Below are 19736 nucleotides of genomic sequence, written 5' to 3'. Positions count from 1 at the left end.
GTGTTTTATCGTTATTAATATCAAATAAATTAAATGACAGGAAATGTGGAATTCAACATGATTTTCCATAAATAACAGAAATAAAAAAACTTTTTGGTTGATATAATTTTTTAGAGAATTAGGAACCAACACTTAACAGAAAAATGCTCGTTAACTCGTATGTGCAATAATCTCAACAAACTGGAAAATAAAAAAAAGACAAATAAATCTCTCAGTATTTATGGCTGAACTAGTTATGATATTAGAGAATAAAATTAACCAATAATAATTGAAAAAGTACATAATCATATGAGTATAGTCAAAATTATATATGTTATTGTTTATTTACATATGTTACCCAATTTGCTATTAATGTTTAATAATAACACTATAATATCAAGGAAGAATTTAGAAACTATGGGAATATAATGATTTGTCATTCCTCTCTTTTTTATTTTGTACAAAACATTTATTTAATGTATTTTCAAGTTTGATTTCCAATTTAAGTCGGAACTCGTTTCCTGATGTATATGAAATGTGTTTCACAGACAATAAATATAATTAGAAGCCTTAAAGCCATAATTTGTAATACGCTCTTAGTTAGCAAGAGGAAACAACCGAACTACTTTTCTCCCAACAACATTTACCTGATGACGAGGAGTACCTGAATCTCCACCAGTTCCAGCGCGCTCTCTCCTCTCCACTCTCTAGCCTTCTCCCAGTTCGTCTGTCGCCACTGGCCATCATGGACATCGCTCGGCTCCTGCGGGCATGGGTCGTCCCGGGCATCATGTTCACCATCCTCTACTCCATCTCCGTCTTCTACGGTGTTCTGTTTCTGCTACGCTTCCTCTACCGATGGGTGCGCAATCCTTCGGAGCGCTTCTGGCGAGTAAGCAAAAGGGAGGTTCCTCCAGCCTGCCTCAATGATCCTTCTCTAGGCAATCACGCTTACGTACAACTGAAGGTATGTGAAGATCCTAGGAATTGTTACAATTGTTACAGTTCCTATAGATACAATCCGTAAAGCATGATAAAACAGTTAAAGCCTCCTTTCTCGAAGGGAGGATTCCTGACAATTCTTTAAGGGTGCAGAGTATTGTAATATACAATGCTGTTAACATTATTCTATCAGTCATTCAATCAAATATAATTGATTCGCCATAATGGGATATTTAATATGTGCATATAGGGGTGAAGATCATTCAACCAGATTGTATTGTTGAAAGGTAATCGAGTATCAAACTGTTGTTTAAACTTTTTGCTAATGTAATGAATTGTTGTTCAGTTTCATCTAATTAATTACCCACAAGACCAGTAATATAAACTGATTATATAGTCTCCCTCTTTGCTAAGTTATTAGCAGTACCAGAAAGAAATATAAAACTTAGGGAATGTCTTTAGGTCAGTTGGTGCGACTTTCTTACGTATTAAACTTTTTCTGGCTTTCCCTTTGTGACACATTTTTGGAAATAGAATAGAAAAATAACGATTTTGACTCATACCAAATGTTTATTTTTTATTTTAGGTGTTTCGGTTTAAAGTTAAAACTATCCCCTTTTACAAGGCCTATTTAAATTATTTGTTGTAAAAGCTCAACTTTCCAAAATTTCAAACAAAAATACTTATTCCTAAGAAGAAAATTGACTGCTATCAGTCATCAAGTTACATTTAGTGAATAACCTAGTTATCTGTACATTTATCAAAAACATCAGAAAAGTCTTTCCATTTTGTCTCATATTGTCTATCCAAGTATAACAATTCAAATTTAGTTAAGATTGAAATTCTTTACTAGTACAAAATACATTAATAAAGTATGAACAAGGTAATTAATATAATGATACCATATTTGTCAAAATCTCTAAAGATTACTGAGAGTTTTGTGTAATACAAAATATTACGGAGACTGAGATTCTTTATTAATACAAAATACATTAATAAAGTTTGAACTAATCTAATGGTACAACATTTATCAAAGTCTCTAAAGGATTACTGAGTTTTTAATTGTTTCCAAATTTATCTTATTACTATGCATGAAATATCAGAAGACTTAACTCAGATTAACATTGCCTGATTGCTTAAATAAAGTAAAACCTATACACCAAATCCAAGCCTCTAGAAAAAGTTCTATCTAGCAAAAGTTATCCCACAGATGAGCAGAGGACAAACATATAGACGGACGGACGGGCAACGACACGATTTTTAAGAAAACCCAGCGATCACATAAGACCATTGGTCTTATGTGATCGCTGAGAAAACCCTAAAGGGCTTTTAATAAAGTTCTTTTTAAATTAACATTTTTCTGTAAGGTAATACAAACAAATATTTGAATAACTGGTGACAGAACACATTTAACTATTGTGGCCTAGTTACAATCTCAGTCGTTAAGTCAGTTTCTGGAACTGTAATACCAATGCTATGACTATGATATTTACACGAAAAATCTTTAATAACTTCCTTTGCTATGACAGAAGGGAGTCGTATAAACTAGGACCCTCTATTTATTATTATACTGTTGGGATTGACAAGAAACATAAGATAAATGTTGCGGGTGTAAAAACATGGAATAGAAAACAACATTTTATGACGGTCGTTATGGCTTTGTTGGTGAGACCACATAACGCTCCAAATGGTCAGAAAAGTGGCTATTAGGTAATGTGGGCCATAAAACAGGCTGTTCAACGTTTGTGATTATTTCTAGGTAAGGGTCCTTTCGTTTTTTACATTTCATTTATTACAGATTTTGTCTGCTTGCAAACAAATTACCAGTAAGCTGGAAAGAATAAATCTTATATTTGTATGCTCGCTACAAGTTAATACAAGCTCTACATAACAGTTATAGCTCTACCACAAATAGTGGTGGGTGACATACCCAAAATACTTTTAAATAAATAAAACCAAGGTTTCCTTCTTATACTCATAATACTCATAATATTGTGGAATCAGTATAAAAGCTTGGAGCAAAAGTTAACATGTAAGAATTAAAAGTAATAAAAATATTGATTTCCCCTCATTATATTATGAATATATACAATATCTTCATATTGTGAAGAAATGTAAATTTCTCGTTTATATTATTTTTCTGCCTCAGATTATTATATATAGATATTATTGTGGTTTTTTCTTCTCTAATCAAACCAACTATTTTACAACAGTAATACGAGTGGATATTATGCAAGCATAACATTTCGTACACTAAAATATAATATTCCCTACAATATAGTTCATAAGAAATAGATCAATTGATAATGTCTATGATACTGATTGAATGAAGATCCAAACGCTATTTATTACAGTCAAAGTTTGTTGGTGCACAACTACGTTTTGATGTAATTGACAGTTATAATTAAGCATAAAACTTATCGTGTCTTACAGATTCTTGGTACTTGCAGCTGATCTATTCTTGTCACTTCGGTTTTCTATGATATCTTAAAATAATTGTCGAGAGACTAATAGAACTCGGTGCGCTGGATCTGTTGCGTTATGGGATATGAGGTACTGTAAAATATCTGACTGACCATCGTCTTTAATACCAATACACCTATAAAAAGTATATTCAGCGTCCGTCACAGTTTCTTCTTATAACTTAATTTCACTCTTCAGAAATCTTATATTTAATTCAATTTGTAACGTATGTCTATTACGTTACTGGCAAAAGCAGAGCTAATATTTACATAAGATATAGTTATGGATTAATAGTTACTAGTAAATATAGTGTAAAGTTGATTATTATATATAATAATAAAATCCATAAAATCAATAAATAACATGATATTATGTTGTGATATTACATATAACAGTAGCTATAAAATGGTTGAAATTAGACTATCTAATTGATAACAGTGATATTAACAAGAGCAATAAAATTTTATAGCTTAATAAAACCATTTAATAAATCTAAAATATATTAAATAATAATAAAACAGCATAATGGGATATAAATAGCTAGTAACAAAGACGAACATAACAAATGGGTGCAAAGTAGATATCAATAAGTGTGCTTCTATAGCTGCGTCTTAAAATGTTCTATTTGGGCATGAGAAGATAATATTCATAAACTGTTTCCAGACATCTAACGCTTCAATGCTGCACCCTCTAAGTTAGTGTCTGAAGGTCAGCGACGAGAGGCCAAAGAAGTCCCGATGGTCCAAAAATGGTTGCCACTTTGATGCTGTATCTTCAACAAAATGCTGTTGGTTGCATTTGCTGTTGATACTGAGGGTCTTGCAAACAATTCTTTAGACCAGGTACCACTAGGGATGCGTTGCTGTACTGACTAAGAAGATCGGCGCAGTCTATTTCAGCATTCACCGGTGGGAAGAGGAAGAGAACATCCCTGGATGTAACGCATAATCTCCAAAGTTTGTAATGTGAGAAAATTAGTTACTAAGTCTCTTGGAACATCAAGATATTTATACACAAGTAGGCGCAGACCCGCTAGTAGCAGAAACAGTGTGATTCCTCTAAATGTCCTCCCTAAGGAAATACTGATGCGGATACCAGTGCGGGCGAACCAGAGAACAATACAAGATCTTCAGCGTGTGAAGGTCGTAAAATCGTTTAGATATTCTTCGTATTAGGCGAAGATTTCGGACATCCTTATTCCAGGTGTTAAACACTTGAGAGTCTCATGATAGCGAAGTAGTAGAGGTACCTCCGAAATCTTTCAGTTTATTATGTCTGGAGGGAGTATTGCAACCTGTAGAATAATTATAAAGCGGTGGAGAAATCTTATGGTGAAAAATTATCCAAACGCTCTTTTCTAAGTTGATGAACATAGAATTATCACAGCACCACCCATCGCTGAATGCATAAAACTTAGTTTTTCAGGAAATCTCTAAAGATAATTTCTTTAAACAAAAAGGAAAACAATCATGATCAACGATAATTTTGTAGCTGGTCGAAATTAGATGGTATCGGAAGGAGACTTTACAATACGAAGAGGTAATTTTTTCTCGGTGTGGATTTTTTAGTTTGATACTCAAACTATCAGCATACTGCAGTTAGAAAATGATCAGTCCATTAAAAATAGAGACTGCAAATGGCACAACTTTAGAAACTTCACTAGCTGTATATTGATACAGAAAATGAAACAAGCAAAAACGATGTGTTATATAAACATAGAAAACACACACACAAGCACGCACACACGCGCTTGCAGTATTTTATGCTTCTTGGTTTGTGACAATCACGTTTTTTTTCAGCATGTTAAGCTACATTATGTTGAAAATGGAGACAAATCCAAGCCCTTGATGTTGTTCTTGCACGGGTTTCCTGAGTTCTGGTATTCCTGGAGGCACCAGCTGAAGGAGTTCTCTAAGGACTATTGGTAAGTCTTCTGAATTTACGAATCGACTCTCTTCCAACATAATGTTGTATTACATACCTCAAGCACAGAGCTATTTAATATTTTTCAACCATAATCATTTAAGCTTTGAATTTGCTAGTACTATGGTATTCAAAATATAAAATAAACTTGAGTTCGGTAAGGCACTATCAACAGTGTGTCAATATTATTTATATGTAACATTTACTAAAACATACATTGTTAATGGTGTAGTCTAGTGGAATGAAAGATTATATCAAAAGACTTGTGCTTGTTTCTTAAATGGGTGACAATGGAGACACCATGATCTTAAAAGGATGCCATCGGTAGTTCCAAGATCATCTTTAAACCACTATTAAGGTGTTGGGGAAAGTTTAGTAGCTATAATTTTATCTGATATAACAAGTAATTATAATATTTTTGTGTAAAATTTGAACCCCATTTATAAATTTGTTTTTGATTTAAAGTACTAAAAGCTGGTAAGAAACAATATTAATTTAAGTGATTAATATTCAAATATCCCATTTTATCAATGACTATATTTATGAATACGGTTATGTGGTATCGAATCACGTACAAAAAAGATAGTAAAAAATTATTGCAGCGATACCTTTATCCTGGAGATTTGCATAAACTTCATGAAACATTATTTATTTTATGTGAACAGCAGGTTAGTTTTAATAAATAAATAATAAAACTGAGAACGTACTCATTACATATCTTTCATGTTAACGTCTGTGCTTAACAACACATAAATATTTGTTTACGTATAAATTCCCTTGGGACAGCATAATTCATCCTCATTACAGAACACTGTTTCAGTGTCCACTGTATTCGTTGTTGTATAACATAATGTCACAATAGGACGATGTCCCAATTCACTGAAGAGTACGTAATAAGCAGCTATGGTCGTCTGCGGGACTCAGCAATAAACTTTTCCAACATCGCTGGACTGCGTCATCACGGGGAAAGCTGAGTTATCATGTTACACAATACAATTCAATTCTATAAATATAGCCTGAACAGATTGAATCATCCAAAATAGCATTCAGGCAATTTCTTAGATAGTCTGTTACATTCTAACACTAATATCATATACATTTTGAAAATGAGAGATATCAAATAAGTAAGAAATTAATCTAATTCAGTTTCTTATATAAGAACAATTCAAGAGGGGTTGCAGTTTTTGAGTTCAGTGAAACAATGCAACTACATTTTTAAAACTCAGTTTATATTCTTTTAATTTTAATTTAAGTGCCTATACTTTTACTTTATTTCATGTGAATATATGGATAAACTTACACATAATTGTGCTTTAAACCTAATAGAGTGCATGCCCTTAAACAACAAACTAAATTGAAAAATATAATTATTCATCTCCTTAGTCAGCCTCCTTAGCATTATACCTTTCTTGGTTAAGATAAGTTATACAATATGCCGGTTCGGAACCAGAGGTGTATGATGTATTGCCAATTTCATCATTATAACAATGATAAGTATTATTTATAACTTTATGTAAATATAACTTTTTAATATAACATTTTTAAATGGTGATAATGAGGTCACTATATAATTAATATTAGAGTGGCTGCTAAAAAAGACTCACAAAATATACAATACAAAATATCACAATACATCTACCAATGGCTACAGGCTAAACTGAGTTCGATGATTATGCGTTACCATCGAACCTCCACGTTGAGCGTAACCATCCGCAGGACAATTGAGCTATGGACTATGGAGAAATGTTTGTATGAAACTTAATTTCTACATGGACAAACTAGAGTTCAATGGTGGTGCATGTTCACCCATAGGAATTGGCTGAACGTCAGTGAAGCCAATAACTTAGGAAGATATATTGAGAACTAATTGAACCATAGGCAAAATCGTGGTAGATATAGGCGCAGTTTTTTCATAGAATTTGTCTCGAAAGCGTCAGCAAAGCCTAACTATCCTCATGATACCTCGAGAACGGTATAACTCGAAACTATACCTATTTTACTAAGCATAGGTTTGGGTAATGCCTGTTATGCTTTTTACGCGTTTCTCTGTATATTTTGCAAGATATCTCGCTAACTAATTGATATATAGATTAGAAAGTTTGTACGAAACTTCATTTTTACGAAGGCAACATGAAGTTTGATAATGTCTATCAGTCTGTCTGTGGATATATGAAGAACGAAACAAGGTATAGATTTGAAATTTAGCATGAACAATAGCTAAGCCTGTTACGCGACAGTTGGTCTGAAGTACGCATACCTTGTTTAATGTAGCGTATAGTAGAAAACGTTTTGTTTTTAGCAGATATTAAATTTATCTACACTCACACCACATCGTTAAATAATCCAAATGTAAGCTGTAACATTTACAATGGTTTTCACAAAATTCAAAATGGAAATAGTTCAAATAATGGTATAAAGAAGAGAGTTAAAATTACTGGTTAAATGAAATTTTCAATATTACTTTCCCAGACTTTAATTAATTTAGAGTTTGAGATGAATTACAAACAGCCTTTTCATTATTTACTTGTCGAATTTTGTAGAGATTTTCTATTTGAAACAGTTTAACTATGATTGGGAGAAGATAATTTCTGAAAGTACTGGTAATATAGTTTGATTTAGAATATTGCTGATTAAGAGCTGACCGTACTGAACACTTCTTGTTAAATTTGTCGTAATAATTTAAAAAAACGAATTAAGAAAATAAAGCTTTAAATAAGTTTACTCCATTGAATCTGGGTTTAAAACAGTCTAAAATTTATAATTTTAAAAGTACAGTTAATATGATTTTAGTTATTATTTAAATATATTTTTAAATAATTGAGAATCTAAATACCGTCCAATCGTATTTTTAAAAACAATTAGAATAACTAACAGTTACCAAAATACGTACGAATCGCACCTCTAAAGTTTAACTCTCGGAAACGTCAATACGTAAATTAGAGAGTTAGATTGCTTACAATTTAACATTGATTGCTATGGGACAATACTACGGTTCCACCCGTTTAGCAACTACGGTAATCAAACCAAAGTTTCAGTTCAGTTATTCACGAGATGGTCAAGCTCATGTTCCACGATATACAAACAAGATATACTCACATTTGTAACCTCAGTAACTCGTACTTGTACAAAATTAAATTTCTTACAGTGTTGTAATGTGTCCCGGTACAGGGTGGTGGCGGTAGATATGAGAGGCTATGGAGACTCTGAGAAACCGGAAGGCATCAGATTCTATCGGCTCAAGTATCTGGTGGAAGATGTCAAAAACCTCATCGAGGCTCTGGGTAAGTACTCTGAATTCGAGTCCAAACATAGTGATCAAGAAGTCACCCTTGATAATTTTTGCTTGCTATTGATTACAAAATAAAATAAATCGGATATAACTTTGCCTAAGGCCTGGCTTACAACTTTTTTAGTGAAAGTGAATAGAATAAAAATGTTTTCCTCTTAAAATGTTCAAATATATTTTCACCTTTAGTTGTAAATGAAGTAAGGACATTTGAGATGAAGATTCCAAGAAATTCTTTCTTACTAATCTTAACCGTAGTCAGAAATTCCAGGAAAGGTGAAATTATTGGTGCAAAATAATAACTGCACGAAAATTGTATTCCTTATTTGCAAAGGGCGATGATTCATTAATAATTAAACTTGTTGCAAGAAGACTGCACAACCTTATCTGTTGGCTACTCTAGTGAGGAATAAAACCCCATTTTTATATTACTAAAAACGTACTCATTGCACAATAAATATTATAAATATTAAAAAACTAAAAGTCTATATAGAAGTTTTTGTACTATTTCCTTCATTGTAATATTCTTGCTTCTTATGTCGGAAAGCAATCGCCTGGGATTTCAAACAGTATAGAGTATTCATCTGAAAAAAATCTCCTCATTCATTTTAATTGTTTATATCTTACCGTTGCAAAAATTCGAAGTATTTAAATCACCATATAAGTGAAATTATTAAATAGTAATTACTTGTAAAGTTTGGAATATGATGTCACAACTATAATAATGTTACAGTATGCTGAAGTTTATTACCGCGTAGTTGACCCGAAAATGGCAGACATGACCAATATTACGAAGTTTGCAGATCTCGTAAGCTGAATGACATGACACATGTTATCTAAATACATTGAAAATCTTATGATCAAGTTAACAATTCCATTGGATAAAAGTTTGTTGATTATAATATTAGTTTCTTTGAATATTTAGATTTTCATAGAACTGTTTTCCATTATAATATTGAAACTAAAATCTTTAGTAAAAAAATACTATCCTAAATTACGGTTTTACAACGCATTTAATTGTTATGAATGATCGAAGGTCGAGAACAGTGTACACTGGTCGCACACGATTGGGGTGGTATGGTGGCCTGGTATTTCCTCATGATCTACCCCAAGTGGGTCGACACTTACATCATCATGAATGCTCCTCACCCTGTCGTCTTCAGGAAAATGATGATTAAAAGTTTCAGTCAGTTCAGAAAATCATGGTGAGTGAAACATAATATTACAGTTATCAAATATGTATGAGTGTTTTTAAAAGATAATATTGATATCGTGATTATAACAACGATGATTAAGTGTGCATTTTTGTGCATTAAGTTGTAGATGGGACCTGTAATGATGAGCGTTTGAATCTTATAACTATAAGACTTACGAACGCTAAGAAACGTTCTTTTAATTTAAAGAGTAACTTATCAATATACAATGTAACTTCACATATCATAAAGATTCGTGCAATAAATATTTAATAGTTTACAATTTATGCAGTTATAATTTAATAGTTGCATTTTTGTTGCAAGCAAAAATTAAATACATAATTATACCTGTACAGTAACAATTTAATTTATCGTATAAATACTGTATTTCTGTAAATAGTACCCAGAAAATAATAAAAAAAAGAATTAACGTAAAATATATACAGAAAGAAAGGTTTTTTTCTCTTTTCAGGTACATATTTTTCTTCCAGCTACCATACCTACCAGAGATGTACATGAGAATCAAAGACATGTCTAAGATCAATAAGCTCTTTACGTCCAAAAAGTCTCCGTCACCGTACACTGCCGAAGATATCGAAGCCTACAAGTTCACGTTTGGAAAACCAGGTAAAAACGTCATGTGTCAGAGCGAATTTTCCTATTAGGCTTAGAAGTATTATTTTTAATTTGTTTCAAACCAGGCACACTTCACCCACAATCTCCCTGCAACATACGATATTTTACTGCATGGCTCTTAAGATTTCAGTAATTCTTGAACCATTAAAGAAGGAAGAACCATTCACACATTGAATGTAGTGAATTTACTTATGATGTAATATGGTGGATTGCTATGATTTATTATTATTATTATTGTTTTTTTTAATAAAAAAAAAAATGATATCCGATCTCCTTTTATGCCTTATTCTGTCCGTCCTCATGGGCCACTGGCCTGTGCGAGGATCTTATCAAACAGTATATGGGGGAGAGTCGATACAGTACAAGGTCGATGGTACTGATAAAAAGTGCAACGGTCACAGACAGGATTTGAACCTGCTCTATCTCTAACTCAGACTCAAAACAAAGTCTAATGTCTTAGACCACTCGGCCATCGGCACTCCAACACTTCACACATTTCTTCACTTCGGCACTTCTTTGATATTTTTGAAATGCATGAAGAGGACAGAGGTTAAGCGAAATAGCGAGTAATTCTTATTTCAGAATTTGCGCTTGTAGGAGTACTTCTAACTTGAATAAATTATATTCTCCCACACGGGTTCAGGACTAGGAGAACTAGGTGCCTGCTAGTGAGTTGGCATGTGGCAGTCTAGCGGTCCGGTCGTATTTACCAGTTACTCCGTGTTCCTAATCTATATCCAGCATGAGTGAGTGTTCGATTTGTGCCGATCCACTACTGTTACCTAATGAATATGCTAAGTGTAAAAAGTATGATTCTAATTTACATTTTATTTGTGCTTATATTTTGGAAAGTACCTGGAATCGTATGGGACAGTCTTGAGAAACTTATCGCAGGTGGTCATAAGTAATTTTAAGTATTTAACGTCGTTTGTATTTTTCTCACCAAATAATAGTAATATTGGTCAACACCTTAGAAGGAAAATTTAACATTTTAAATGTAAATATTCGAAGTCTGCGGAGACATATGAACTGTGCATATATCTTAACGGACTTTCATCAACGTACAATATAATAGTATTAACGGAGGTGTGGATCAAGAGCGGGGAAGAAGACAAGTACCAGATACCGGGATACGACATGATACTACAGCCAAGGACAGAGAATCAATCAGGTGGTGTCGTTACCTACGTGGACTCTAACCTCCAATACTCGCACCGGCTCATCTCTTGTTCTATTGATTTATATAGTTCATATTGATTTTAACGCTACCATCAACAATAATTCTTTAAGTATAAACTTTTTGGGGTTTATCGAAATTATAAATATACATTTAAGGAATTTAAAAATTATTTTATAAATATATTACAGACAACAAACGACCATACTATAATTATAGGAGACATGAATATATGTTAAATGAAAGAATAGGGGGTTCAGCTATGGATTATTTAAACTTAATTTCATCATATGGATTTCAAAGCTTGGTGAATGTACCAACTAGAGTTTTTAATAATACTGAAACATGTATTGACCATTTGCTGTTAAGAAATTAAAAAAATGTAAACTATGAAAGTAATATTGTGAAATTGGAAATAACCGATCACTTTGCTCTCAGTCTCACTTTGTTTGTGAATAGTAATACATTAAAAGAATTAAAGTTCATTAAGGCCCTGGATTGGAAGCTTTTTTGTAGACAGTTAAATTTAGCTACCTGGAATCTGGTGTACAATGAAATTAATGTAAATAAGTATGTACAAAATTTGTATAAGATAATAACTGTTATAGTAATTCTTGTTTTCTGAATAGTAAGAGTAGAAAAAGAAAGGAGTGGATTTCAGATTGCCTTATTTGTTTAATAAACAGAAAGAATAACTTGTTTGTTATGTACAATAACGATAGAAGTAATTTGGTTTTAAGGTCAGAGTACAAGAGGTATGCAAAAAATGTAACAAAGCAAATTAAAAAGGAATCACTGTGTTTGCCTATGCGGATGACACAACACTTGTATGCTCTGCCTATAATAGGCAATTACTGCAATATAAAGTAAACGGTGATCTAGAAAAAAATATCTCATTGGCTAATTAGCAATAAATTATTGATAAATACCAGTAAATCAAAGTGTACTCGTATAATGTTTTTGACTACTGTGAGACTAAGGAAAATCCTACAAATATTTTCAAACTGTTTTTCCACGTGCATGATTGCAGTATTGAGGTAGTTGAGTTTGTAAGATATGTGGGGATTTACATTGATCAATTTTTAAAGTGGAGACAGCATGTGAATATTTTATCAAAAAGATTGAGGAAAATAATTTATGCTCTATATCATTTAAAATTATCAATATCCTTAAGAATATTGATTTATATTGATGTTGGGATTTAAAGAAGATCAATTAAAGTAGATTTATATGTCTTGGTTCGAGAGTGTATTGAGATATGGAATTGTACATTCTGGAGTTTCCTACCCAACCATTTTAAAGCCAGTTGTGATGAATCAAAGGCGCGCCTTACGAATTGTATATAATTTAAAACATAATGATAGATAAAGCTATATATTCACTGAGAAAAATATTTTGACATTTGAACAGTTATATAAGTATTTGATGGTTATGTACATTCAGAAATATTTACTAAACTTTGAGTTTAAACAGCAAAATAGATTTACTAGATCAGGTCAGTTTATGTCAATATCAATTCCGTTTTTAGTCAAAGAAGTTAGCAGGCATCAATTTTATAACATGGGTTCGACCAATTATAACCAGTCTATAATATTTTGTAGGAATGATATTATTTTTGAGAAACAACAGAAAGTAAAAATGAAATTTTTATTTATTGTTATTTATATTAAGTTTAATGTTTTTGTTATATTTTTTTATATTTATTGTTTTGTTCTTATTTGATTTGTTTATGGTTCAGGTGGTAAATTAAAAAAGAAAATATTTAAATGATAATAGTTTATGTTTATGATTATAAAAATAAACTATGAAATATTTAGTGACTAAAGACTGCTGTTAAAAGACAATTAGCATAAAATAAAATTAATATGGCCAATTGTATTCCTCCACGCGCCGTACATGGTGCATTGGGAATGATTAATGTAAACTTTGTTCTGTATTACAATGAATAAAGGATTTTTGAACTTGAACTTGAATACAGTAGGTGTTGGAGGCGTGGATGGAAGCTAGTTGACTCAGGCGTAGCGTGATGCGTTAGGAGAAGTTTATATGCACTTTGACTTTTATAAATGGGTACTGAGATTTTCAACACTTGAGGGTGATGATGAAAAAGAAGTATTCAAGTTTACATCTAGTATATGATGATTCCGTAAAGTTTTGTCAGAAATGTGTATTTGAGCTGTTGAGTTTGAGATAACGAATCAAACAATATTGTTATTCAAAAATATTTTGTTCTACAATTTATTTACTATAGGAAGAGTTCTCGAAGAACTCGGTATGAATTTTCTGATTTACTTCTTACACAAAATTAACTCTAAATAAAGTATTCGTAGAGTAATCATTTTAGAGTAGAGTTTACGTTTATCTTTTTAGAGTCCAATTCACGAATAATATGTTTGGAGACGAATAATAACAATAATAGTAATCAGTTATCAATATAAATTATTTAGTTTATTTCAAATCTATCAATATGGTATTTTTATAAGAATATATTTACAAGAGTTGTTTCGGATGAGCTAATAGAAATTGAAGGACAGTGCGCCACGATATCTCTTCTACCCAAATTTGAATCCTATTCAATTTATTTGAGCGGATGTGATCAGATTAATAACAAGTTACAGCAATACCTTTATTATAACTATTATTGTCGATGGACATTCCATAGAAAAATGATTTTGAAGACAATGACTGCATCTCAGGAATCGAAGAATTGTACTGGCAGTGATATTAACTGAAATATTTCTAGGATAACGTATTATTGAGGACTGCTACTAAGCTTATGTCATAAAGTAAAATATATATACAGTTCCGTTTCCAAACAATTTAAAAGCAACTTTGGTTTTGAAAATAACGGATAATTTATTCATAACTACTAGGTTATTATTACTCCAAAAATAAACTTTATAGACACTCCTTCGGTAAAAATTAATGTTCAAGTCTTAAACATATATTACATTTTGAGTTACTAATTTTTTACTTATTATCAGTAACATTTCATAAACCACATAGTTTATTTTAATATCGAACACAATTTATATTATTTATTCTTTCATAGAGGTTGGACAGGAATGTAGATTAGAAAACAAACTGTAGGCGAGTACAATAATTCGTATAGCGAAAGTCGAGTCAAACACGCCCTTTTTTCTCTCTATCACTCTTAGCTAGTCACTTTGTAAATTCAAAATTATTTCCATTTCTGTCTGTCTGTTTGTCCGTGCGAAATCAGGAGAACTTCCTGAATTGAAGGATTCCATGAAACTTCATTTTTATATAAGCAACATTGAGTTCAATGTTGGTGCACGTGATTCCTTGATATTCGGAGAAAGATTGCATCTTTAAATTTGAATGGTATATGGACCGGAATGAGTTCTATGATGGTGAACATGATTCCATGATATTCAGATAAAGATTGCATATTTAATCTTTAATTTTGAATGCTATATGGACCAGAATGAGTTCTGTGATGGTGCACATGATTCCATGATATTCGGAGAAAGCTTGCATATTTGATCTTTAAATTTGAATGCTATATGGACCAGAATGAGTTCAATGTTGGTGCACGTGATTCCATGATATTCAGATAAAGATTGCATATTTAATCTTTAATTTTGAATGCTATATGGACCAGAATGATTTCTGTGATGGTGCATGTCACTCAGTAAGCTGGTACAATTTCTCTTTGTTTGCCTGGGAATGTACGCATTTCTTTACCATATGGTTGCCTGTCTATCGGTCAATCCACAGTAAATCTCAATCATAAAATTACCTATAGACCTAAAATAAGCATACAACCTCAGCGAAGTCTGTTACATGACACGTGCTGATTGTTAAATAATACAATTACGTCAACAAAATTCTACAAACATTTTTTGGAATAGTGAGTCCGATCTCCTTTTAAGATTTTACAACGTTTCTTTCATGTTATAAAAGAAATTATTACTTCCTTTATATTTGGGCAGAGATATTTGATCTTGACCACAGAATTAAGTAAGAAATTAAACGTATTCAGTTTTTGACTTCCCAAGATTAAGCCAAAAAATGGAATTACAATGCAAATTTTAAGGTTCAGTGTACACTTTTTAAATTTTAACCTATGTGAATACATAGAATAAACACAAAAAGTACAAAATAATTTATATATCTAATTCTGTATAACAACAATAAATTCTCTGCTGACATCCTAGACTTCTCAGTCAAAGTTTTTTAAGACAGTCATGTGAACTAACTCTGTTACCATTAATACGGTTAGTATCGAACAGTATTTAGAAAAGATAAATATCAGTGTGCTATAATTAATTTATTATTTTAAATGGCGTCAGTAGGATATCATTGGAATATCCGCTCACGTTTCATTCAATGGTCATAATCATAACGTCAAGCATACAAAGGATTTTACTAATTCATGAAAACGTTTTCTTCAAACCGATTAATGTATAAATGAATGTTTGTGTGTTTGTCCTTTATAGACTCAGAAACTATTTGACCGATCATTATGAAAATTTGTATGTATTTTTTCACGTAGAAGTATGTATTTTTTATGCTATGCCCATTGATGTAACTCACCACCAGGAGGCGCTGCAAAATATGTAAGTTATCAAAGCGCCTGCACATTGTAAACTACAATTACGAGATAGTTGTGTATAAGAACCACACACTATGTGAAGGCGCTAAGTTTTTATGGATATTTGTCTTTCAAAAGGAATTTCTGTTTGGCCTTATAGCTTGAATTTTATACCACTTTATTATTAAGTACATGTACATGTACAATGGCTATAACCATACACTTTGGCAGAATTTCTTGATAGTGTCAACAAGGTAAACTCTACATCGGCGTTGACAATAAAATTCACTTAAACCAGAAGTGCTCATACACGAGCAGAGCTTACAAAAAGCGTGCAAAGCCGCGGGTAACAGCTAGTATGTTATAAAATGCTATATTTACATATTACACATCATATTTAATCAATTTCATGAATTCGGGAAGGGGGGTAAAGGTTATAAGAAGAAATTCTTATTAAGTTCATGCAAGGTTCTAAAATAATCGTTTATAAGGTTTTGCATGTGAAGTCTTGTTGTTTTTCGGATTGTAGTCTGGGAAAGAATGGATCGTTAAGGCATGTTAGTGTTAATGTCTCTGTTTTTCCATAAGCCACTGTAAAAATGCCATATCACAATGTAAGGTAGCCTATCGGTTTGGAATACCGTACGTGAAAAAAATCACAGCTTTCTTCATTAAGATTCGTTTAAAAGGTGTGTTTTAATAAGATTCTATCATAATACTTTGATAGAAACAGTTTAATCGTGTAATATTTGTAAAACATTTTCTAAAACACAAATTTCCTCGTCAGTCCACACACTTTGCAAGTGATTAGTAATGATGGTGCATCTGAGCATGTCGGGTTAATTAAACTGACCCAATTAAATATTAAGAATTCATATAGATGCTTAACTCAAAGTGACTAAGTGGAATTAATGAAGTAACAATTGATCGCGAATAGTAGTTAATACAATACATCGTATAGAATTCGAAATGCCTAATGAAACATTTGCTCGTATGACAACGTATGGCAAATACGTAATTAAAAATGTTTCTCAAAAATAAAAACGGAAGATGCCATTTGATCCTTTAGCTGAACCTCACAAGGCCAGTGGAGGTTCAGAGAAGAACAGAGAAGGTGATAACAATCGAGATGTTTTTACTAAACGATGAGTATATGAAGCCCGTACTATATTCAGCTGTGGCCCCCTGTAGGAATTGAATTTTCAGTCTGTCTTCATAGTTTGACGTAGTAAATATTTTAGATTTCAGTGTAAATAAACCTACAATTTAAGCGAAAATTACTTTGATTGTAAATAGTTTTTATTAGTTTTACATTAAAGAAGTTATGTCAATCATAATCAGTGATACTGTTATAAATATTCAGCGATCAGTAAGGACATTCCTATTGTTTACAGGTGCACTGACTCCACCTATAAACTACTACAGAGCGACAATCACCCCTGATCGGGAACTTTTGAGGAGACGAGCGGAGAACTTCAAGATGCCCAGAGGTCTGTTTGTGTTTGGGGAGGACGACTCGGCGATTAACATCGAGGTCGTGGAGAAGACTCGCAGGATGGTGCACAACTTGACGACTGAAGTGATAAAAGGGGCGAGTCACTTCGTGCAGCAGGACGATCCCGAGGCGGTCAACAAGGTGATGAGAGAGTTCCTCAAGAGTGGGTATGAGGAAGAAGTGAAAAGTGATTAGTGATCCTGCCGCTACGGCCTCTGCAGCGCCTCAGTCGCGAGGAGTATATCGGGCGTTCTTCTCGGGCTGCGGACGGGCTCTGTGTTTTCACTGTGAGAGAAGGAGGCATTCTTGTGACTAAACAAGATTTGAACTACGTTAGATCTGAAATGAAACGAAGTTTACGCCCATATGTATTTCCAATTTTACGCCCACAGTATTTTAATATAAATTGTAAGACATTAATTTTGAAGTAGTTGTATTTAGTATTAGCAAATATGGATTACGGATAGGCCAGGTGTAAATACACACACACACGAGCGCGCGTGACCCCCAAACACATAAGTGCAGTGGACTAGAAACAGCAGCATTTCCACCTAGTGCACTTCCCCAGTCAAACCCAGAGTTTGATATTTGATATGATATCCAGAAGTGTTTAGTACATATAGATATTACAAATTATAACGAGAAATAAAACCAATGACTCTGCCACTGAATGACTCTGGATGGAAACAGTAAGTCAGGCTGGCCCCAACCTTCACGCTCGTGAGTATGGAGGGTGCGAGGCTACTACCTGGCCCTTCAGCCGCAAACACTATCTGCTAATATGTTTGTAAGCCTTGCAGTATAATCCATACTGGACCACTATTTTACAGTCCAAGAGTTCTACGACTTAAATAGCTGCATTTACTTTTATTTATAGTAAATATGAAACAAATGCTTCGTATTATAAATGCGTAGTATATAAATATAAAATAATATAAATAAAGTAAGTATTTATAGTAAATTCCTCTGTATTATTCTTACTTTTTGTAAGCCCTGGTTTTGAAGTGCTTTCATCCAGTATTTCCTAAACACCCTGTTGATTTGTAGTATTAGAATTTAACGTAACACTTACAGTTATAGATTGTATATTTGAGGGGTACAGTGTAGAGAATTATTATAAAGAAAGAAATATATTTAGCCTAAATTTTATACATCAAAGTTCAAAGTTCTAGATGGGAATTTAAAAAAAGTAGTGCGTAAAGACTAATGATAACTGCACACAGTTATGCAATATTAATTTACATTAATATAACAGTTGTACAGTCAAAACCATTACATTCATTTTATTTATATGTTACATGTTATTCATTTTATCGACAACAAACATTCTTATTATGTTATCAGAGGATATGTTATCAGAGTTTTAAGATTCATAATGTTCATCTGAACTTGGTATGAAATATTTATTAAACAAAAACTTGTAGCTTTATTACCTATCAAAGAATTTTCATTAATAGCCCATAATATATGATGTATCATTTTAAGTTATCTCCAAGTTTATAGCTCGATGGCTATTTATTTGTTATTTCAATATCAGAGATTTAATGCAATTCCCACTTTCACCTTACAATGTTGTGTTTTTGTTTGCGGATTTTACATTTAGAAGATTTATCATCTGGTAATCCATATTTTCGCTGGAATCTAATGAAAACATTTGATACACCCCGATACATGTTATATAATTACTATTTTGCAATCAGTACCATTGAATTTTGAAATTTGAAAATCCTAATTTGATCATTATTTTTCACCTATGTTGCTGTTACGTGTGTTTGTGCACTTGGCTTCTCGGGCTCGTGACTTGCATTCTTTGTAGTGACAATGCCTGGACTCCAAGCAGCTTTCGGGTGCGTTTAATTTATTTTCTTTCTTTTTTAGTAACAGTCCATTGCTACATGTCATAGGTACATTTGTTTACTAAATGTCTTCGCACCTGACGAAGTGGAAAGACTTCAATTCTTGAAACGTTTGTTATAAATTAACGATGAAAAATGTTTGTAATCCTATTATCCTTTCAATCTTTCCACCGTCAATAACGAACGTTAAACAAAGGTATATAATGATTACTTCAGCACAGAGTTAAA

The 19736-nt window shown here is 32.4% G+C and overlaps 1 protein-coding gene across 1 annotated transcript; it reads left to right on the top strand.

Moving 5' to 3' along the window:
• Positions 1 to 520: 520 nt before the first annotated feature.
• Positions 521 to 19088, top strand: LOC124357447 (epoxide hydrolase 4-like). Its single transcript, XM_046809268.1, has 6 exons — positions 521 to 946; positions 5184 to 5308; positions 8476 to 8588; positions 9630 to 9798; positions 10259 to 10413; positions 17552 to 19088. Exons 1-6 carry the CDS (start codon positions 725 to 727, stop codon positions 17845 to 17847), a joined length of 1080 nt encoding a protein of 359 aa, XP_046665224.1. The 5' UTR covers positions 521 to 724; the 3' UTR covers positions 17848 to 19088.
• The last annotated feature ends 648 nt before the right edge of the window (positions 19089 to 19736 follow it).

Source organism: Homalodisca vitripennis, chromosome 3 (assembly GCF_021130785.1).
Source record: "Homalodisca vitripennis isolate AUS2020 chromosome 3, UT_GWSS_2.1, whole genome shotgun sequence".
Lineage (NCBI taxonomy): Eukaryota > Metazoa > Arthropoda > Insecta > Hemiptera > Cicadellidae > Homalodisca > Homalodisca vitripennis.
The sequence above is the reverse complement of the archived record's forward strand: the minus strand, read 5'-3'. Positions and strand labels throughout refer to the sequence as shown.